This window comes from Eutrigla gurnardus, assembly GCF_963514095.1.
Source record: "Eutrigla gurnardus genome assembly, chromosome: 6".
In the NCBI taxonomy this organism is placed as follows: domain Eukaryota; kingdom Metazoa; phylum Chordata; class Actinopteri; order Perciformes; family Triglidae; genus Eutrigla; species Eutrigla gurnardus.
In genome coordinates, this window is record NC_139920.1 from 13,740,217 (window position 1) to 13,764,147 (window position 23,931).

At 39.6% G+C, this 23,931-nt stretch overlaps 1 protein-coding gene across 1 annotated transcript in view; it reads right to left on the minus strand.

Annotated features, from left to right (window-relative positions):
- Nucleotides 1-5,744: 5,744 nt before the first annotated feature.
- Nucleotides 5,745-23,931, minus strand: part of LOC311014292 (contactin-associated protein-like 4) — a 77,284-nt gene continuing 59,097 nt past the window's right edge. Inside the window, exons 17-24 of the mRNA XM_084010828.1 lie at nucleotides 22,437-22,655; nucleotides 19,190-19,429; nucleotides 15,362-15,586; nucleotides 13,199-13,332; nucleotides 12,597-12,684; nucleotides 7,966-8,181; nucleotides 7,514-7,585; nucleotides 5,745-6,555 (exon numbers count right to left, since the gene is read on the minus strand). Coding sequence (XP_083866954.1) covers nucleotides 6,359-6,555; nucleotides 7,514-7,585; nucleotides 7,966-8,181; nucleotides 12,597-12,684; nucleotides 13,199-13,332; nucleotides 15,362-15,586; nucleotides 19,190-19,429; nucleotides 22,437-22,655 — 1,391 coding nt within the window. The 3' untranslated portion in view covers nucleotides 5,745-6,358. The remainder of the gene's footprint in view (nucleotides 6,556-7,513; nucleotides 7,586-7,965; nucleotides 8,182-12,596; nucleotides 12,685-13,198; nucleotides 13,333-15,361; nucleotides 15,587-19,189; nucleotides 19,430-22,436; nucleotides 22,656-23,931) is intronic.

Here is a 23,931-nt window from a genome sequence, read left to right on the forward strand (position 1 = left end):
AACTTCAGTCAGGACCACTTTGTCAAAAAGAATCTTTATTTATTTGCACAAGTTTCATTTGGCGGTATGGTACTGTTCTGGGACTCCCTGCTCTTCCACGCGCTTGCGTGGAAAGCCTGAGGCAGGAAGAGCACCTTCCTGCCCTTCATGAGCCATCATGAACGGCATAAGCAGGGAGCGTAGCAGCAAGAAAAACCCCAGACAGAGCAGACCAACAAGAACAATGGTAAGGTACATAACAGATGACAGGAGGAGCTAGAGCGGTTTAAATAGCGCGCTCTGAATGCAATTTCCCAATAGGAAGCGGGTACGGGGAGTCAGCTGAGCCGTCAGCTGATCTCCTCGGTTTTGACAGCTACGCTGTTGCTGCTGATTTAGAGCTTGACGTCGTGGCCTGCCAGAACTAATGCTACGCTTGATATGTGATACATGTTTTGTCTGTTGGTATTTCCTTCCCATATCTCTAGAACTGAACCAATCATACAATCTACTTCACACTTGGCAAGTGTATTTCTGGGGAGCCAAGAAAGTACAGTTTCAAAGTTGATCCAATTTGGACATGTGATCTCAATTTAAATAAACTTTAAATAAGCGTACACACTGCAGCGCCGATGGCAGGTTTTTCAGTGCTTTGCGGAGAAGCCGTCTGCAGTGGGTCTTTTCAGGCAGCGGCTCATTGACTGCAGTTAACTTTTGCCACTGGATGCTGGTTATACTGTACTCACGCTACAACCAAACTCTTCTTCACTTCCCTGGAAGCAATGAGCAGTTCTTGACAACTGCAAGCAGCACTTCCCAGGGCCGAGGAATAGTTTTTAAAAAAGAGCAATCTGCTCGCTCTGATTGAGCATGTGCTCCAAACTCAAACTCAAACCATTGCAAACAGCAAGAGTAATCGGTCTGCTCTGAATGACCACACCCCAAACGGGCACTGCACTAGTATTTAACTCAAAATGATGGGAATGTCTGTTTGTGGTTAACCTAGTACATCGAAAACCTGGAAAAAATGGAACTTCACATTGAACAGAAAAGCCTGTAAATTATTTTTTGCCAGTCTTGGCACACTGATTTGCAACATTGCCCGCTAAAGCCTAATACAACCAGCAATATAAAAGGGAGAGTTGCAATGGGAAAACAAACTGTAGGGAATATCTGGTGGCTGACAAATTGTCATTGCATGATGTCAGCATGTGGCATTAGTATTAAGCTTAAGTGCAGTCTCAGAGCTGCTCATATGGCTGCAGACTTTTAGTCCTGCAAAGTGGGAATGTGGTAGTCCGTATTAGTCCTTTGCTAAACTACAAAATTACAAGGCCTATGGTGCAGCCAGCAAATGGACCTGACCTTACACTTTATGCTGCCACTAAATTCAGGACAATTCCACCATTAATTTCCATTGTAGAGCTGTGAAAAATTCACATTGATTGGGGTGAATTTATTCTGTTACGTTGCTGGAATGTTTTTTCCCTGTTTAGTTTATGCCTTCACTAAAAGTGAGTTTAGTTCTTTCGAAGATTAAATAGTACTGCAGAAGTAAAAGTAATGCAGAAGCAATGAGAACTATCAATTTTACTACACTTTCATTGGTGCAGACAAGATACACTCTCACTTTCTGTTGTTTAAATTTAAATGTGAATGGACTATTAACTGTAAACTATGTTGTTTAACTCTGTTCAGCTTCTTCAAACACAACATCAAGTCTGGCTTAATTTCCTGTGTCAGGGGTGTTTCTGTCTCTAACTTCCAACTTTTAGAAAGGTAATGTCATTATTAAAAAATCTACTTTGACATTTCTATCTCCTGAATGTTTTAGTCATTTAGTTAGCCATCTTTATCTCCACTCTGCAGACAGACACATATAAATACCCGTCAAATAAAGTAATGTACTGCATAAAGAAAACCCTCCCCTTAAAAGTTAAGAATGAGACTGAGTTGAATTTATGTTAATTTAACAAAAATCATCATACCATTTCAAGTGTAATGATCCATTTCTTTCTCAACAACAGGATATTAATTTGCATGCAATTCATAAATGTTTATTTTTAAGCCATTAATGAAGATGATGGGTGGATTTACCCATTTACCCATGGAGCTTAATATGGTCATATAATCACCTTTCCTCAGTTGGACCCAGAAGTAACTACCCTTTTGCCTTTCCCCATATAGACTCAGATTTAAAGGATAGTGTAATGGGGAATGGCTGGAACAGTGTTAAGGTTAGTGAATAATTCAACTGGTAAAACAAAAAAACCTGGTTAAATAGTATTGACGGTATTATTAACAAATGTTGGTCTCTATGCAGCTCAGTTTCTTGACTTTGTTGTAAACTATGTCCAATCAGGTGAAATGGACCATGAAACATGAAACGGAAAAAAATAAATAAAACTGCCCTCACTCATATGCGGTCGTCGAGGGCCTGCGGTCACACAACAGTGTCGTGGACGCTACCTGTGCTGCGGCCGCCTGCTCGTGGCTCAAGTTGAGACACAAGCGATTGACATTCAAAGGCATTCATCTGTCATATGCGGCCGTGGAGTGCCTGCGGTCACACGGCAGCTGCCTACCTGTGCTGTGGCCGCCTCCTCGTGGGCAAGTTTAGACACAAGCGATCGACATTCAAAGCCATCTATCTCCCTGACTGCTGTCTGAGGTGTGTGCTAAGTGTGGAGCAGATGCGACAATGAATAAAATCATTAGCAAGTGTGGAAAGTTTCATGACTATTTAGTGAAACAAAATATGAGTCACAGAGCTCACACACATGTCCATGACTTCCTGCCATCTCTCCTCCTCCCCCTAATGTGACCCCTCCTCCTCCCGTGTCCTCCTTGCAGGCTGAAATGAGAGGAATTAGTCGAACTTGGACTCACAAAAGTCACAAAAACAATGACATTTCCTGTCGCCAGTAGGTGGCGCTCTGACTGAGTCAATATTACAGTGCAGACATGTTCAGGAAGGAACTCTAATCAAGTATGGAAAGTTTGGAGCTGATCAGAGAAGAAACACTGGAATTATAATAGTTTTGATGTTTATGGCAAAGGCTGTCTGAGGTGCATGTGAAGTTTGGAGCAGATCAGACAATGTATAAAGTCATTAGCAGGTGTGAAAAATTTTATGAGTGTTGATCTGGTGTTAAACAGAGGTCACATCTTCTCCATGCCTTCCTGACATCTCCCCTTAGTGTTTTTCCTTCCCCTCCCCCACTCTTTACAATCACAGAGCTGATACGCAGGTGGTTGACTTTAGGCGGTGGGTCCAAGAGGCTTTTTTGTACATCTCCACATGGGCTATCTAGGAAAAAATATTTTGTGCGTGTACACCCAACCTAGAGGGGGGGCTGTTACTCAGAAAAAGGGCATACAATCAGTCACATTTTATGTCGCCATTAGGTGGCGCTCTGTCTGTGAGTCAAAATTGCAGTGCAGATGTGTTCAGGATGCGACTCTTATCAAGTATGAATATTGTCGGCGCTCGGGCCCTAATAAATAAAAAATCTGAATTATTTTGTTGTGTGCCTACGTGACATTGTTGTTTTGGAGCACATCACTTTTTATAGTTTCAACATTATGACAGTATGGCTTGTACAATCACTCACACTAGCAGACAGAAGGCAAAAACCTCTAGCTTGCCTGATAATAATTTGGACGTCGTAAATGAGACGCCCCAATGTGCAGATTCAGAAAACTTCATCCATCTGCATCTACCGGTTCCGCTGACTGGTGAGTCAGTTTCACAGCAAAAAGGTTCAATTTGATGGATGAATTTTGAAACGATTTCAAGAACAACACAGCTTTGGCTTCTAGAAAGAGTAATGTCATGGCATAGACGCTATGCTCTCTATGAAAATGGACACGTACAAAATTCTTTTGAAATTTTGAGAATCAAGAATTGTTCATTCTTGGTGACATTTTTAGTGCTAAACAGCCATTGCTCTAGTGATTTTGGCTATAAATTAAATGAGGTCCGGTTCCTGAATCAATGAGGATGATACATTGTTTAAATTTAAAATGTCATAAAAAAGTCATGTTGTGCATGGGGGAAATGTCTCCCACATGTGTTTGATTATAAACAATTGCCTTTATGCCTGTCATGTGCTTCCTATGTTGCGACAAGAATGTGTGGATTAGGCTGTTACATTACACACATTTAGGAGCTGGCTAAATGGCCTCATTTATATAGCGCTTTACATCAATGACTGACATTCACCCATTCACACACACATTCACACACCGACGGCGGAGTCAACCACGCAGGGTGACAGCCAGCTCGTCAGGAGCAATTAGGGTGAGGTGTCTTGCTCAGGGACACCAGGCACTCAGCGAGGAGGAGCCCGGGATCGAACCAGCAATCTTGCAGTCGCCAGCAATCTTGCAGTCGCCAGCCATCTGCTATACCTCCTGAGCTAATGCCCCCCCGAGGGCTAGTTAGCTAGCTAGCTTGCTAATTCCACCATGTTTTCATGACACACTGGTTAACATACAGAAAATTTGCAGAAAAAAGATGTCATCTGGCAATACCTCATTAGTTCTCTTATGCTGTGATGTATGGATGAAGTGTAACATTGTCTACTTAATTAGGGGTTGGTCAGTTAGCTAGCTAACTCCGACCAGCAAATTGTCTCCAAGTGGTGTGGAGGGAGGCAGAGGGACCACAGTGTGTGCTCGCTAGATTGTCTCATTTGTTAACGATAGATTCATCAAATTCAGGGCAACACACCAATAGGCTGCTAGTTCACCAGTCACCAAAAGAGGAAAAGCAAACATTTTTAAGATAAATACATTATACATTAATGGTACCCTTCATGGGATTGGTTAGAATGGCTCACACCAAAAATGAACTGCTCCAGAGTTGACAGTGGTCCAAGAGCACCCCTTTGAAGCAGACCAGAGAGTGGATGTGTGGCAATCCAGATTTCCAGACTAGAGTCTGGCATTCACACTAACAAACATACCACAACAAGGGGGTACCGCTCCAGGGTTCTGTCCAACCAGACTTAATCAAGTTGGTGTAAACGCGCCCTTATTTTACCTTTGAGGTGCTCCTGTGGCACAGTGGCAATCTTGACTCGGGCTAACGACCCTGGAAATGCATTGGTATTTTCAAAGAAAGGGCTCCGGAACAACAGGGGTTTAGAAGAGCAGGCTAAATGCTTTCATGAACCATCATTACTAATCCCACACGGTCATTATCGTGTGGGATTATTCTGTACTGAAGTATAAAAAGAGACATTTGTTTGGATAAAAAAACCATAAAATCATCTTGAAGACAGCTGTGTGGGAGAAAAAATAACAAATACTTCATCTCAGCAGAAATGTGGTAAAATCATTGAGCATGGAAAAAACTGAGTGGAAAAAATCCTATTGTATCCTAAGTATTGAAAAGAAAGGAATTACAAATATCCAGGGTTAACATTTAAATGGCAGGTTTTAATTGCATTATCTATATCTTGTTGTCAGTTCTTCTTCAACTAATTCCTAATATTATCTTAGTACTCTTCCTGTTCTGTTTTTATTATTCTTATTATCAAACTAGCGCCTCTGAAAAAATGCATTAATTGCCGGCAGAGCGAAGGAGGTGACAGACAGTCAGTGTTATATAGTCCGTGCTGCTACAATCTTCGTTTTTTAAATGACTTTGAGATTTATGGTGTTGTCTGCTCACTGCAGGAGGTTCAGGCAAGAAGTAAAAGTAAAAAAAAAAGACCTCGTCTATTGTAAAGCTTTTATTTTTCTCATGATATAAAGAAAAAGGAATGCTGGTAACATAAAAGCCTTCTGACTAACTCACAACTCAAATTGTGAGCGATAAATTGAAGAAAGTGACTTTGATTTTGTATTCTTATATACAGCAGGTGTTGAAATAATGTTCACTTATAACAGATGGACTCAACTTAGAGTGTTTTGGCTGAGCTCTTATAGGGATTTGAAACACATCTGTCCATCCTCATTCTTCCCGTATGTTCTTCTGACATCTCAAATTGCACAGAAAGTTCATCATTCTCATAGAAAAAGTGCCTTTAATAAATTAACACAAAGTCCAAAAGTTTAGTTTAACTGGAGCAATGTTGTGTTTTGACCAACACATAAATTCTGCACATTTTCTTTTTTGATAAATTATTTTCATTATGGCAGAGAAATAAGTTATAAGCACACAAATTACCATTTACAATTTTCAATATTTACATTCTCAAAATGCCAGCACAAACAAAATAAAAATGTTGTAAATTGTTCTGGTTATGATTTCACATCTTATTGATCCACTGGTCCCGGAGGATCAGGGGAGTGTGTCTCGTAAAGCACTGAGCTCTTGGTGAATCAAACGGATGTGTCCTGCTGGGTCAGTGGGAGGATGGGTATCCTGCTAAATGAAATGCTCCTTTTGGTTTTCATTGCGAGCGCTCTGAGAGTCTGCCTGGCTGCTGAAGGGGAACTCATGTCCGTCTTCAGGCTGCACTGCTTTGACTTCCTGGTTTCGATACGTCTCTTTCCTGCCACAGATGAATCTGGCCATTATTGCCAACGCAGACACGGTGACAAAGATCCCCACCGCAATCACCCCTAAACACAAAAACAGATGTTTCGATTCACAATGCAACAAAGGTCTCAAATCTCTGGAATTGAACCCGGGACATTAGGGTTAGTGGCATTCACTGTAACTACTTGGCGATGAGAGAAGGCCTATGATGCAGGCTATACATTCAGCATGTTGGTTGGACCTCAAGGGTACACGCTGTATTTCGGTGAGAAACAATCAATGTAAATATAACTTTCATTTGTTGACAAGGTACCTTTACGTATGGTACAAGCCTACATGACTAAGTCTGGTTGAACAAGCCTGGCTCGCTAGTTTAAAAAAGACCAACACTTCTAAACTCACTAATAGTCTACTTGTTTTATCTGTTCACACATAAAAACAATCTGGGTTAAGGGGAAGTTATTTGCTTTAACTATTTCTTGACAAAAGCAAGCCGAAAGTGTCATAAAACCCTTTGCAACATTAAGTTAACAAGAAATCCAACTGGCTAGAACTTTGAACTGACGGTATGACATGTCAACTAGACTGATGATTGATGATTTCAGGACAGCATATTACTTAAATCCCTAACTGGTTTTAACTCCATTTCACAGATTAGACGCTGTTTAATTGATCTAGACTGTTTCTGTCCTCTTTCATGTGTTTATTAATGCATTCAGTAATACTGTCTGTACATTGCAGAACAGCACCAATAACTGAATGCGTATAGTTTGGGGACAATATTGGTTTTGTCATTGGCCCCGCCACTTTACAACCCTGGCCCGATTTGGTGTCGGCAAAGTTTTCATGTGTGAATTCAGATCCACACTCTTCTCGTTAAACAGGCAACCAATTACTTCTCCTCACCGCCTCTTTTCTCCTCAGCCTCTGAGATCAAAATGATTCACTCCTCACTTGCATCCTGCTTGCATGAAGTTTTTAGTCAACTGTCGGGATGTGGTAATGAATTGTTCCTATGCCTGCTGAGATGGATTGCATTACCTCCGATTAGAGCTGAGTCACTCCTGATGGCGTTGACTAAAGGTTGACCTGGATCCACTAAACCAGGTTGGTCTGTCGAGAAAAAGACAGAAGAAAATATAATAAAAAGCAGAAAATGTGTTGAAAAAACCCCCCATGAAATAGAACAAAAAGGAAGAACTATGGGATAAAGGAGTGTATGGGGACAGATAAATTTGCTGTGGGACCCATCAGTCATTGCAGACGGTGCTCATTGAAAGCTTCAGAACAGCCTTAAAGGACTTCAGTCCAGTTGTCTGTCTGACTAATCTCATCTCTCGTAGTGCCATCACTCCGTCTGCTTACTGAGGATGGTTAATGGGCCCATAAAAAGTCTAATGAACAGCCCTGAGAATACTATTAAAGGAATACCAGCAATGGAGAGGGCCGGGTACCTGATGATATACAGTATATGGGATATAAGGGCTGAGTACCTGATAAGGAGTGTGTGGTTCCTGTGGTGTAATCATCGGCTGGAGAGGAGGAACCACAGCTTGACTGAGCCAATGGGCCACTGACAATAACAGGGCTGTCAGGGTGCAGCAGAGCAGCTTTCAGAGGACTGATGGAGTTAAAGCCAACACCAGACAGACAGCCGGTGAACCCCAGAGAGGCCAAGCTGGCCAGCTCTGCATCCAACTCATCAGACTCTGAACACAAAGAGAAACACAGAGGCGAGGGAGACTGAGTAAGAAGAACACATTTGTTATCAGCAAGTTCCAATTACACATTTGAGATGCAGTGCTGATAAACATTTATCTCGACGAGGCCACGGATGAGATGATAACTTGTATCCATTTATGTCATTTTAATGCCCTTTTAAACAGTGATAAACCTGCTTGAAATGATTTTGCCAAGTAAAACACTGATAGTGGAAGAAGCTGAAAACAACAGAATGACTCAGATGCACTAAAATGCATGAGCGGCTGGCTATGTAAATTTATTATGACCCTACAGGAGGTTGAATACCTAAAGTCCCCATAAGTAATTTAGAACTGAAGAAACCTCTTGGAAGAGAAACATCTTCAAAAACCCTAAAGCTAGGCCAGTTGCCTACGATTGAGCTTTCAAAGATTAACATGACCTGGATGATTGAGAACCTTCACAGATATATATATATATATGCAAACAATGCACAGTGAATCTCGAAATACAACACACAGAGGGAGAGTGACTTCATTCTCTGCTCGGATACACATTTCTTCAACATATCATCTTCACAAAATATTGCTTTTGTGCTACAAATGCTTTGAATTTCGAATTTAGCACCATTAAGCTATAATGGTCGGCAACTGAAACTCCTTAAGGTTAAAAAGATCACGGTTGCTGTTACATCGTTAAAAACACCTCAAAGTCAAACACGCTAACTTCTGTCTTCTATCTATCCCTCCTAACTTTTGTCATGCAGCTAGAGGTCGCACCACTACCTGCATCTGCATTTATATTGGCCCTGGGCTTAAATCCTGTCCCACTGAAGACCTTATTTTATGTGAAGTTATCATAATATATGTAGCCTAATAGTTAGAAGCATAATTGTTTTAAGAAAAAAAAATATATTTTTTCTACACCTAACCAAGTCGCTTTGTTTCCTAACTGCCACTATTTTACAGCATTAACCACAAGTTACAATTTTAACCATGGTGACTTCAGCATAAAGATATTACGCAAATGGCTGCCCCTGGTGGCATTATTATGACACTGGAGGTTTCTGACCAAGCAGCAAATATGAAGAGTAGGGATGAGATTATATTGAACAATCATGTAATAAGCATATAATATAAAGTTTCACTAGTTAAACTGAAATGTTAATTACACTGTACATTGTACTGACCCTTGGCTTTCTGAAGATGTGGCCCCTGAACAATACTTGCCTGGCTGTACAGTTTGAAAACGGCTGGATGAAACAAACTGCACAACAGATTTCCATTTATAGTCTTAGTCTTAGTAATGGTGGTGCTTCGGGCAAAGCTATTGGGTCATTAAAATCTAAATGATGTATCCCTTTTGGAGCAGGAATATTCATGCTAATCTGCCCTTTACCTTATTATATTTATTGTGTTCAAGTGCAGGTTTCAGTCTGAAAGTGGTTACCAAGACATCAGGATTCATGCTCTGGGGACCATGAGTATCCACAGCAAGGGCCAATAAATGTTTAGCCAGAAGTTTTCAAATACCTTCATGGAAGTAGATATTTTACATGACATTACATAGCACATCGTTGCCATGAATCTCATGTTATCACTTGAGAGAAGCAACTTTTCACCACATAAATGGGACACAGCAGAGTGGCCTGACTGTTTATCAGCTGATCAAACTTTGATTGAGTACGAAATTGAATACGATCCTCTGAGCTGCGGGGAACAATTTTACTATGAATTATTTATCTCATAACAGGTGTAGGAACATATCAGTTCCTTTAATTTCTCAACTATCAGGATGAGTTTTATTAATGTACCAAAAATGAAAATAATCAAACTCATCAATAAGAATCAAAAGAAAACCAAGACAAGAGAGGGGCACAAGATTCTTTATAAAAAAATAAATACATTTGCTACTTAAAACTAGCAAATTTGCCACTTAATTAAAGTTGCAGATTTCCTTTATTATAGCGGTCATAGAAGAAGTAAACACGTTGCATCACGTCACTTGACCGGATGTTTGCCATTGCTATGACAACAAGGGAAAGCTACCGCTAGCATTTACCCCAACTGCCCGATAATTAAACATTCATAAGATGACAATTTGGCCCATTTAAAATTAACCAACAATAGACAGTAACAGCCATCACCCTAAGGACCTTAGCAAGGCAATAGCTAACTAACTATGTTAAGTAGTAAAACATATATTTGTGATAAAGCAAGAATTTGGTCACAAGTAAAACCAAATATGAGGACCTGAACCACTAAAAGAAGCAGATGAGATGCTAGAATGCAGAGTTTCTCTTTAAATTAGGTCTTTGAAAAAATAAAATGAAAACTGGCAGTTGGTGTGGGAAGTGCTAAATAGAGTCTGTCTATTCGGATGCTTGTACGAGCAGTCAACCACTACACTGAAGAGCACTGGCCTTGTATCCACAAACTCCCTCCACCTCCTCCCAGCTGTTGCCCTTTGCCTCTACCTCTTTCTGTATCACTATTTCACCCTCCTTCTCTCCTTATCATCCCCCAGTCTCTCTTTGGGAGCAGCTCAGTCTCTCCATTATTTCGTGGTCCATTAGTTAGGCTGATCGATGACAGCGCTGGCAGAGAGTGACACTATATCAACTATCCTGCTGCCACTTTGATACTGATATGACTGCCCAAGTCTTCTGGCTCAGCAGAGGGAAGGCTGGGTCATACACCAACATGGTCTGGGTCAACAACAACAATACAATTCAAGGATGTGAATGTAAAAACAGCACCAGCATCAATTTGTACTTGTTTCTTGTAGGTTTGGGTAGAGCCATTTGTAATAAAAACATAGATTGTCCTGGTTTCAATTTGTGTCCTATAATTTGAGAAAGAAAAGAAAACACAATGTTGAATGTTGAAAGCAAAATATTTTAGTCAAATGTTGCATCCCTAAATAGCCAGTTGTCCCTCAACATAAGTGGATTCGGAAATCATTGAATGCATGAATGGATGGACATAGAGATGACAAGATATTACGTCATCCTTCATTGCTTCATCAAAAAGAAAAACAATGGCATGTAAAAAAAATGCTGAGGGAATGTATAATTAGATCAAGTTTTGTAAAGGAGCTTTGTTTAATATTTGGAGGTAACATTTGAGATCTTGGGTGCAATTTTGTCTGTATTGTATGCGATACTGCAGAACAGAAACATAATTAAAAATGCAATTCAATTACACCAGTGATGCCGTGGTTATGTGGCATGCGCTGCAACCGTTCGGCGCTAATGTTTCTTTTGTATGGAAAACCTTTACTATTTTGAACTGACTGTTGTTAATGTTAAGGAAGTTCGGTAATCTGCCAATTTTCTGTAACAGATTTTGCTTAGCAGGAGTGCTGTAGTGTCAAGATCAACAAAATTAAAACCTACACTCTTTTATGAGATAACTCCTACCATCATGTAAATCCAGCTTCAGGGTTGGTTAATGAATTATGCAGCAACCCTAACCAACATGTATCATCACTGGGGATTGTTTTTAGCAATGATTTTCTTTTTTCTTTTTTAAACAAATCTCTGGTTCTTAGATATTAATTACATTTAATTATGTAAATTTCAAATTGTTTCGAATTGAAAACCCGTTTTGATACCCAACCCCACATGTTTGTAACACTTTTTGATTGGTTCCAAACCAAAAGTACATATTAGATCCAACAGAGAAAACCACTAAGTCACCTGATTCCCTTTAAGAGAAGCTTGGGACAGACGGATGAGAGCTGTAGAGGACGACAGGAATGATGTGAACGTTTAATATTCCGTCAGGCGAGAGAGAGGCTGAACTCTACTGTCTGACTTCCTGCCTTAGATTTGACCCCACCCACAGCAGCTGAGACTTATTGGTTGTTATGCTATAGCGCAGGGTGCTGACTCCAATCTTCCAAGTAATTTGTTCTTTTCAATCTCTCCTCATTACCATACAAAGTGAAGGACCTTTTCTGAAGTTATTACCATTACAGCTGTCTGAAGCCCTGCTCAGTGAGACAGACAAAAAGACTGTATGACTGGTGCTTCGATGATACAGATAAAAGATCACCGACATATACTGTATTTTCTGAACTTTTGCATTAGCGAAAAAACAATGCCATTTGCAAAAATACGTTACGGGTACAGTTCTAAAATGCATTTAATGCAGCTTAACAACAACTTTGGTGGGTGGTTCCACCTTTAGTCAATTCTAAGGTTCTTATTTTGCATTTCCAAGGTAAAGTGCTGTCTTTGTGACCATTTGAATATGGATATCAACTTCTTCATAAAACAGCTGTTGCCCGTTCAGCGTTTCCTCTGGTTCAGCATGACAGCATAAAGCTAAAGAACAATGTTTTGTCGCATAGGACCCAGACATCTCAGTGCCGTTATTAAAATGAGTCTCAATGATTGTGCTAATGGAGGCTCACTTACCCTGTACTCTGCCCAGAATGAGTGATTTAATGCTGTTGAATTCGACATCAGATGTCAAGTTGAAGTCTTCTCTGGTATTCTGGTCAATCTGAAAGAAACAAAGATCTGAATTTAATGCTTATTCATCTAAATACCTGCATTGGTCCTTCATTGTTTATTCCAGAGTGTAGTATAAATTATTGTTAATCACTTATAGGGTTCTCAAGTACTTTTGCACAATTTATTGAGTATTATCCCATTTTGGGATAATACACATAAACAGGTGGAATATAAGTTAGATGAGTAAATTCATGTATACATGAACCATTTGTAGTGGGACAATGAACCACAGGTTCACAAAATAAGCACCAGTCAGCAGTTGCAATGAATAATATGACAACAAGCAAGAGCCCCAGCAGTGTCCCTGTGCAGTCTACCTTTCATTATCAGGTGTTTAGCGCAGTGTGAGCAGTGGGTTTATTTATTTGGATGTCAGTCCAACAGACTTTTAAAGGAACATCGAGCATCTTAAATTAATTTCAAAAGATTTCTCCCTCAGGTTTGGTTCACAGTGTTTGTGGTGATCTGTGCGCCACTGTGTAAATCATTTGTTGTGTGTGTACCTGAACAGAGACAGTATCTGCCAGTCTCCTGATGGTCACCGTGTGCAGATGTCCATCAGCCACATTTGTGACTCTGGTCCCCATCACCTCCACATCTTTGCTGCTGTGCAACTTGTACCTTAATTCCAGCTCATCTTCGCAAACACAGAACAAAAATTCAATCTTGCTATTTAAGCATGTACAGAACTCCAAAGTTACAATTCTGAAAGTGTTTTATTTGTTTGTAATGAAGCCTTGTTTTTAATTTATTTTAGGAGCATGTTCTATTAATGTCAGATTATTGTCCCCAAGGGGCAATATGGTTACTAAATACACTGAGATACAAGAGAGATCCAATACAACTGCTGCTCAATACTGAAACTCAACTCATATCAAACTATATGAGGTATACACTGTGATGCTGACCACCAACAATAAAAGGAAGCCCATGCCATGATGATCATGTAGAAACATCTGACATAATCTTTACAGTGTTGTTTGATACAAACATATCTAAAGTTAAGGACCCGGGACATATTTTAAGCAATCTCTGATAATGAATTAAGACATTAATCCTCAAAAATGACCATAATCTGGATCTGAACATCTAGAGGACATACACTCCTTTAAAAGGAACAGGGCTCAATATTTCATCCAGAAATCTTAATGTTACAAGATACCCGCTGCTGAACTTAGAAGCTACAAACCATTTCGTACTTTGAGGATTTATCTCGATCTCCATGACATGAAATTAATCTCCCCACCCCCCACATCCCCTTTTAACAGTTTTTTTTTAATGAATTCCACGTTGCTGAAATAATTTCAATGATAGGAGACTTTACAGATGAGCAGACATGATAGAAGTAATCCTTTTTAAAAAATCCAAACACTTAATACTAAAAATGTTTTCTAATTATGACTCACTATGTTAATTTTTTCACGGACTGATAGGGAGCCATTCCCATATTATCTTGATAATAAAAACAATCTTGGAGAGGGCAAAGAGTGTTTCAGATGCTTGGTGTGTGACTTGGATAGTAAAGTTGCTTTGTGAAGAGCAGCTGAGGCTCCTGTTATTGCAGCAGTAATAGAGGGAAACATGAGAAAAGACTTTGCGGTACATGCAAAAGAAACAGCTCTATGGGATTTAATTAGATACTTCAGCAAGTGTGCAGATACCTGATGATGACCAACCATTCAAAATCCACTAAAATACATGTTTTTACTTCTATTAACAGCATAATTTTGAAAAAAAAAAAATATATATATTACGACCAGTGACGTTGTTAGGCCTTTTTTAGTGGGGCTGGAGCTACCCTAAATTGCTCCCAAGCCCCCCTAAATAATTTGGCTTTTAATTTATTTTTTATTCAATTATTATTATTTTGTTAAGTCTTTATTTTCAGAATAATCTCATACTGATGAAAGGCTATACATAGAGTTTTAGGATTATAGCATCATAGTCGGTAGAAAGAGAGACACTGTATCCTCATTTTGCTGGAATAAATACAGAATGAATACATACAAAATACAGTTATTTGGGTAAAGTTCATATTTATGTTGTCAGATTTCACTGTGACCTTTAAAATCGACAATGGTTTATTCTATTATATACTTTATGACAAATTCACAATTATTGAGCAAAATCACACACATGATTGATAACCACTAAATTTCACTTAAAGGATCCCACTAATGTATTTATCAAAGGTTTCTGTTTGCCATCATGACGATGGATTGTGCTAAAAATTACAAAAGACATTTCAAACACCTAAACTCAACTTCACATTAGTAAAAAAATAACAGCCATATTTACTAGTCGTACAGACTGGATAACAATGAATCCTATTGCGGGAATCTTTGCATTTCTCCTTGTTAACTGGAGCTATATAAAGCTCTACCGTGAAGCAAGTGAGGATGTTTTTAACACAATGAATAAGCACAAGAACAAGGGAAGGAGGACCCCCTGATGGAAGCAGAATTATCATTTAATAGTAACTGCATCAATGTTTTCTTTGAACCTGACACTGCATAGCGATTGGCCTGGCTATGTGGAAAAGCAGGCAGCAGGGGTAAAGAAATGGAGTGCCAGGAGAGGACACTTGGACATAAGCACTCAGTTACAGAATTCAAACCAAAAGGTCAAAGCAAAAGTAAAGAAAAAAGAATGTCAAGTGTCCTCACCATGTTTGTTGATGAGCAGGGCCAGGTACTCCCTATAGAAAGAGTTGACGTAAAGCAGCAGAGCAGGACACTGGTTTGTCCTGAAGCTAAGGGAGATGTTTTCTCCTCTCAGCGTCATATCAGAGTAGATGGAGGAAGGCAAAATGCTGCTGTTCCTGTTGACTTCATAGGGCTCTTTGAGATTGTAGGCAATGGATGTTGATGACTTAAAGCTGGCTGAAATCTCTGGAAGATAAAAGGTTGATTAGTGAACTGTATGGCATTTACTCTGACTGACATATACCTCTCTATTGCATCAGTAATAACAAAATGTTGTTAACCACATATGTATTTCCTGAACAAAAACTCACACAACATACGGCATGATTAGTTACCAAGGTGCTATTACATTTCATTGTTACAACCCAATTATATTCGTTGAATAATCTCTTCTGTCACTTCTTGGCTTAAACTGGCTTGAACTTTTTCAGAATTTAAGTTTTCCATTATAACATAAGAAGATTACGATGGCGTATTAGGGCCAAGTTTATAAAAAAAAAAATTACGTACCCGGGAGAGCAGGGTAATATTTCGAGAAACATGTCGCAGATTTATGAGATTAAAGTGGCAAATTTACGAGAAAAAACTCGCAGATTTACGAGTTTAAAAAGTGGCAAATTTACGAGAAAAAACTCGCAGATTTACGAGTTTAAAAAGTGGCAAATCTACAAGAAAAAGCTCGCAGATTTATGACTTTAAAAAATGGCAAATCTACGAGAAAAAACTTGCAGATTTACTATCTTTCTAATTAATCCATCCCAACGTGTGACAACACTTTGCTCAGGTCCTTAGGGTGATGGCTGTTGATGGTTATTGTTGGTTAATTTTACATGGGCCAAATTGTCATCTTATGGGTGTTTGTTGATCCTGTGTATTGGCTAAGCTAGCGGTAGCTTTCACTTGTTGTCATAGCAACGGAAAACATCCGGGTCAAGCTACGTGTTTACTTCCTCTATTACCTACCGCTAGCTTAGCCAAACCACCCGATCAACAAACACCCATAAGATGACAATTTGGCCCATATAAAATTAACCAATAATAACGATCAACAGCCATCACCCTAAGGACCGTAGCAAAGTGTTGTCACATGTTGGGATGGATTAATTAGAAAGATAAAAGCGACGTTCATGGGAATTTAGCGAGCATAAATGCCGGTTGTTAACATCGGCATCTGTGGTTGTGTTGAGGTTGCTTGAAAAAAACAAAACACTATCTTTCTGACTTTTTTCTCGTAAATTTGCCACTTTTTAAACTTGTAAATCTGCACGTTTTTTTTGTACTTTTGCCACTTTTTAAACTCGTAAATCTACGAGTTTTTTCTCGCAGATTTGCCACTTTAATCTCAGAAATCTATGACATTTTTCTTGAAATATTACCCCGGGTCCGTAATTTTTTGGTATTTTTATACTTGGCCCTAATACGCCCTCGTAGAAGATCGATACTGCTTTCAGTTTGATATGAAGCATTTTCTGGCAGCTGGTTAGATAAAGAGACTAGATAGACTGGATAAAGAGAAGAGATTTTCATGCATCTTGGGGAGGTTGGGGACAATCTGAGTGGGCCATGTTCAACACCTGCATTGTGCAAGTGGCTGGTATGAGTTGTGGTCAGAAACTCATTGGTGCCTGTCGTGACTGCGACTGAAGAACCTGCTGGCATGAAGGATGCCGTCAAGCTGGCGAAGGAGGCCTTTTGGGCATGGCTGGTCAGGGTTTCCCGAAACAGCTGAGGAGTACTGTTTGGCCAGAAGGGCTGTAGCTGTGGCAGTTGCTGAAGCAAAGACCAGGGTGCGGGAGAAGTTCGGGGAGGCTATGGAGCAAGACATTTAGTTGACCTCAAGGAATTTCTGGAAAACTACTCTGAAAGGACTTTTCCTTGGGCTTTTCTCAAGCTGTGCAGTGGAGGGGAACTACGGACCCGGACTGGGTATATTGGAAAGAACACTGACGAACTCCTGAACCTGAACAACACATCCTCCACTGAAGAGGCAGAGTTTGAAGACTCGCCCATATCCATGGCAGAGTACAGCAAGGTCATCAAAAAGCTCCTTGGTGGCAAGGCGCCAGGGATTGGATGAGATTCACCCTGGGATGCTGAGCGCTCCGGACGTTGTTGGAATGTCTTCGTTGACAAGTCTGTACCTTGTTATGTGGAGGTTGGGGATGGTGCCTGTGGAGTGACAGACTGGGGTGGTGGTTCCATTTTTTTTATTAAAGGGGGTGGGAGAGTGTGGCGCAATTATCGGGGTATCACATTGCTGGGCCTCCCTGGGAAATTGTATTACAGGATTTTGTAAAGGATCCTCCAATCGATTGTTTACCCTTGCAGGTCTGTTGGAGGGGGCATAAGAGTTTCACCTTGTCTAAAGTCAGCGCATCTGTTGATCCACTCGCCGTTATGTAAGTTTCACTTTCAGTTGTGAATCAATTAATTTCTGAATGTTTGTGATGTGAGATTCTGTTTGTAGCTGCTCATCACACGGATTCTTGCAGGAGTCATTATTATGTTGGCAAAACTCAGAGAAAAGTTAGAATAAACGTCTTCGACATAACTATCAACGTTAATTACATTAAAACACAGTAGAGACTCTCAACAACAAGTTTTTTTTTCTTCTTTTCTTCCGCCTTAGGTGCAATGACAAACACGTATAATGTTCTGTGAAATTCTGTTTTTTATAACTTCAACGAAATTCCGTGTTTTACATTTGTTTCAATATTCATTGTGAAATTCCGTGATTCCGTCCGCATTTTCCACACAGTGGAAATCATAGGCCCCCCAGTTTAAAAAACACTGATATAGCCTAACCCATCTAGAGAAGAGCCTCTGTAAAATCTTCTTAAGCTTGGTGCCCCCGCGACCCAGCCCCGGATAACTGGATGGATGGATGGTAGAACTAAGTAGTGCTGCTGTACAAGAACACTGCTTTTTCTTTATTTGCATGTTTCCTTCATGTATCTGGTGATCCATACTTAGGATACAACATTTTGCCTGGGATATGCCGCTTATAGTCTCAAGTGTTTTAGCACAATATCAAGCCACTATTGCAAACTGTGAGAAAAGCTTGGCATAGCAACAGTAACTAAAGGAGTGGGGCTTAGCAACCTGTTACCTTTCTCAATAGTTACACATACAATGAGGGATGGAGAGTCAGATCAAATTGTATTTTTACAAATTTCAAGAAACTGCTCAACCTATATAGGCTGTAACTGCCACATCTAACTGGGGAACAAATCTCTTCCTCTTTGTTTGGAGAGGGTCCAAATGAGACGCACAGACTGCTGGCAAACTAAAATGCAATAAAAAGAGCAGCCCAGGCTGCTGTTTAAATCAAACAGGCAGTACTCTATTACTGTATTATTCTGATACGTTATGAGAAAAACATTATAAAGTTGAGAAATAAAAGTAAATATAGACTGTTTTTCATTCTTTAAATTATATATTTTCTATCTATTATACGTTTCTTTGTCCGGTATATGTGTCAACCTGCCAAATATGATTTGATCTGTCTCTAAGTGTTTGATCTTGAAATGTCAAATCAACTTTAAAAAAAAAATCAACTTTTCACATCTGAAATCATTTTATCTGTTCCTGTGAGGAAAGTTCATATTACTTGTAAGTTCAAAGATAAATACATTGTAAAACTGGAAAGAGCTAAAAAACATGATTTTATTTACATTAAAGTGTCATCAATTAATACGTACAGGCACAGAACATCAATGATATCGGGGCTCTAGATTTTGAATGTGTGTATTTACTGGCAAGTTTTTTCCAATGTGTATTTGAATGTACCTTCATGACAGAAGGCTCCAGTGAAGGCTGAGTGGTCACAGTTACAGGAGAAACCATTAGCTTGTTCCGCACAGCGACCGTGGTTCTGGCAGAGCGAGCCGTAGCTGCTGCAGTGGCCCAGGCATCCAGGTCGGACCCCCGGCGTGATCTTTGCCCTCTCCTCCAGGTCCAGAGTGACGCCATTGAGCTGCAGAGAGCGAATGCAGCCCAGAAAGCCTTTCTGTCTGGATGCAGTGCCTCCTGCCAAATTACAACAAATTGTACTTTTGATGAACTGGTAGTAGTGCGCACCCAGAGATTAAAACCTGCCCGAACCATATGTTCAATAACATCACCATATTATACCTTATATCTTTAAATTATTTCTGAATAAAAATAAAATGTTGAAATTAATTTAAATCATTTTTCATTGAGGGGAAATATGTGGCAAAATATTGCTAGATTTGCTTTGTCACACAGGACTTCATCAGAAGCTGCCAACAGTTTAGAAAAGGGCAGGGACTACTACTTGGCAGGTGATTGGATGAACCATCTGTCAATTGTGAACCTGCTTCTTCCATTAGCTCTCTGTATGATATTAAATATATATTTTGATTTCTCTGCAGTTAATGATGATTGACAGGCACATGTTACCGCTGCAGCACAACAAGGCCATGTCTACTGGTCACTGAGACATTGATTGTATCACTGTGCTGGCTGTAGAGTGGCTTACTGTGTGGTTGATGAGCCATCTGGTGTCTGAAATTAATCCTTTCCACTAAGAGATGAGAAGAAGAAACTCTTCCTGCTATTACCTGAAATAACATGCTAATAGAGCAACCTCACTCTTAGTTTAGACTTCGCAAAATTACATTTCTGCCAGTGTTCAAAGCTGATGACATTATTTTATATTGTTTTATACACATGACAGTTGTTATTGGTCTTGCTGCATGGAATTGGCAGGATATTACTCTCACAGAGTCTGGGGAAGCTATAAATGTCTAGCCAGAGCAGCTTTCCATTGCACTGAATCTCTAACCCCCGTGAGGCTTTAGTCTCCATCTGCAACACCGCTTACAAAACAAAGACCAGAGCACAAAGGGTGGGAAATTTAATTAAGCACTCTGGTTGGCTCAATAAAGTTATCTTTAATTACGCTGAATGAAAAACATGCACAGAAAACATATATTCAATGTTGATTTAGCCAGTCAAATCTCAAATGTGGAGCTTATAGAAAAGACTGGCTGTGACTTTTGGCTAAAAGAACAATGACAGACGAGTGAGGGACAGAACCTTTGACAGAGAAGAGTTCCTGTTATTTGTCGAGAAACAAAGGAAAGGAACTGCCAGAGAAAGAAGTCCCACAGGAGTCAAAACAAAAACCCACTCGAGCAACTCAAGCAGCTTTTCAGTCTCACCCAGTGGTGTTAAAATGGGTTTGGTGTTGGTTAAAAAGCACAAGGGTTTATGTGTTTCATTAGCATACTGTGAGAACAAAATGACAACATGGGACTACAGGTGGAAAATAGAAAGTTTGCTAAAACCTGGTGCAATGCATCTCTCCTTGTTTTATATAAGGCTATATGTTTTATTGTGCACTGTCCCTGTTTGAATTAGTAGAATTACAATTACAAAATGTACTTGTTTTAAAAGTGAAATATTACACCTTTCCCAAGTACAGCAAAGAGCCCTTATGTACAAACCAAAAACACTGATTCTAATTATAAATATATAATTGCTTTGCTAGAATTAACTTACTTTTATTTTCATTTTTACAGTAATGTGATTTGCAACTACCACCCCTCCATATTGTATCTGGCCAAGGACTGCAGTTGAAAATTAGCCTGCTGGCTAACATTTCCAGAAATGTTGATCAATGTGCATTGTCCTGAAAAATTAATTATATGTTTTTATGCGGCACAAATATTTAAGCAGGAGGACATAAACACATATCTGTTCACATCAGTAATAGTTTAACTTCAGCTCACACAAGAATGTGTATCACAGTGTGTACAAGAAATGAATTAATTCCTATGGCAATAAATTAAGTTGAACCAGAATAACTTTGTGTCATATAAATTCACCCAAGGCAATATTATGGTTCATTCATTTAAAATGGAGAACACCCTGTCTTGCTAAGTTATACAAGGCAATTTTAGATATTACAAACGAGGCACACTATTCATAGCAATTGAGATCTCTTTGCAGTAGTGTGAATTATGATTTCACAAAAGGGAGGCTACTAACATGATTAACAATGACCATTTCTGGAGCATAGGGCACCACCCTGTCCAAAGAGACCCCTGGCTGCATGTTGCTTTGCTGTGAATCAAACACAAACACTTGATCCCACAGTGGGCTATTTCATAATCCCGTCAAATTTCCATCCAAACACATGAATACCTCTGCATCGTCAGTAAACAGAAACCAGGACAGTGCTACCCATACAAGGAGAACAACATGGAAACAACATCATTAGCTTAGTGCAGCCAGCCAATCAATGTCCACCTCCGTCTGTCTGCATCCCTCCACTTTCATTATTTGTTGATTAATGTTCTCTTCAGAATGCATGTTTACAAATGAACAGAAGTCCATGATATTTTCTCAAAGATAAAGTGGATTTTCATCTACTCCACAAAGTTCACGGAGGAGATGACGTGAAGACGAGAGTTAAAACTGATGAAGTTGAGAGGAATGGAGAAGTGGAATTTTTGTTCTCAATTATGAAATGCATTTTGAAATGTAAAAATAAAAAAAAATAATAAAAAAAAAACAGCGACAAATCTAAGAAAGTCCACCATGGTGTAATTTCTGTGAATAGCTGCCTACTTCAGGATAAGTTGTTGAGACAAAAAGACGAATCTCCTGGTAAAAGACATGACAGCATTCATCCCCAGCACTCAGCTACTAATGAGATTAATGTTCAAACACCATAAATAACTTCATCCACCTCATGCCTAATTTTAATCTGTTCTAAACCTTAAACTAACTGACTCATTTTCACCTAAAACCCAAACACCCCTAACACAACTAAGCCTTTTCAATTCTCTCATGTTGAATTGGGCATTTCGACACACACACACACACACACACGCACACACACACACACACACGCACACACACACACACACACACACACACACACACACACACACACACACACACACACACACACACACACACACACACACACACACACACACACACACACACACACACACACACACACACACACACACACACACACACACACTCTCTTGCCTCTCACCTATGAATAATTGGCTGTTGAGCTGCAGATGAATGTGTCCGTCAGCAGGAGCCTCCTGCATGGCAGCAGGGTACTCGTCAACACATAGTGATGCTTCCTTCACATTTCGCTCGGCTCGCACGCTGTGCCACCGGTTGTCGTTCAGCGGGAAACTCGTCTCCACTCGGACCTCCAGCGGCCCGTTGCCCACGTCGAAAGAGAAGACAACCTCCGAGTCAGCTAGAGAGGAGAGTAAAGATCAGAGAAGTTATATCAGATAATGTAAGAGTGAAAAACAAATGCGTAAATGAGTGAGATGGTAGTACGCATAGTCTGTTTAAGAAGCATTCCGATGACTCATTCCCGTCAAATTATAACGGGCTGATTAACAAACTTTCCCTGAGAGCTAATTGTGTCTTCTGAGTGAGACATTTAAAATCCCTTATGTTGCTTCCAAACACGTCCCAGCTACTTCTGTGCAGAGAGAGAAACACACTTTAAACAATTTATCATGGGAGTGTGTGTAAAGCTGTAGCATGTTAAGCAGGTTCTATTTATGTACTTATGAATGATAGAAATGCATTTGCTACTTCGGCGTATTAGGGCCACTGTAGGAATTTTTTTTTGCAAATTTGCTACTTTATTACGATGCTAACAACCGGCATTTATGCTAGCTAAAATCCCATGAATGTCGCATTTATTTTTCTAATTAATACATCAAAACGTGTGACAACACTTTGCTAAAGCCCTTAAGGTGATGGCTGTTGATGATTATTGGTGGTAAATTTTATATGGGCCAAATTGTCATCTTATGGGTGTTTATTTTTGGGCAGTTGGGGTAAATGCTAGCAGTAGCTTTCACTTGTTGTCTTAGCAATGGCAAACATCAGGTGTTAGCGGATCCAAGCAACTTGATTATATTGACTATATGTACACGTGAATATATGCCAAAAGGAAACAAAGGCGAGAGAGGGGGGCTAGATCATGTATCGTACAAAAAAGTTGCAAATTTGCTACTTTATTATTAACAACCAGCATTTATGCTAGCTAACTTCTCATGAATGTCACATTTTTAAAAAAAAATCCCACAGTGGCCCTAATACGGCGTCATAATTTGCTCATCGAAGATAATTAAGAAAATATGTAGAAGTGTTCACTTTTTGTGACGATCTAAGGGAAATGTTTGACATTCATCCAACCAATGAGAAACAATGTACGGCAGAAGGCTGACGACCCTGCTGTCAATTATTGAATTTTTATTATTAACTGTGTGTAGGAAGAGTACGAGGCATTATATTCCTTCTTTGATTAAAAAATATCTAACCAAACTTAACAAAAATAACTTTAAGAATATTATTTGCTTAAAACAAAAATGTAGTTTTCTAACTATATATCAGTTGTAAAAATGTGCCAGAGTTAAGATGAAGCATGTGGGTCTTTTTTGTCAAATTGTTGTAAAAGCATTTTCCTCAGTTTTCCCAGACTGTGCGATCTTTCAATGGACCCATTAGCGAGT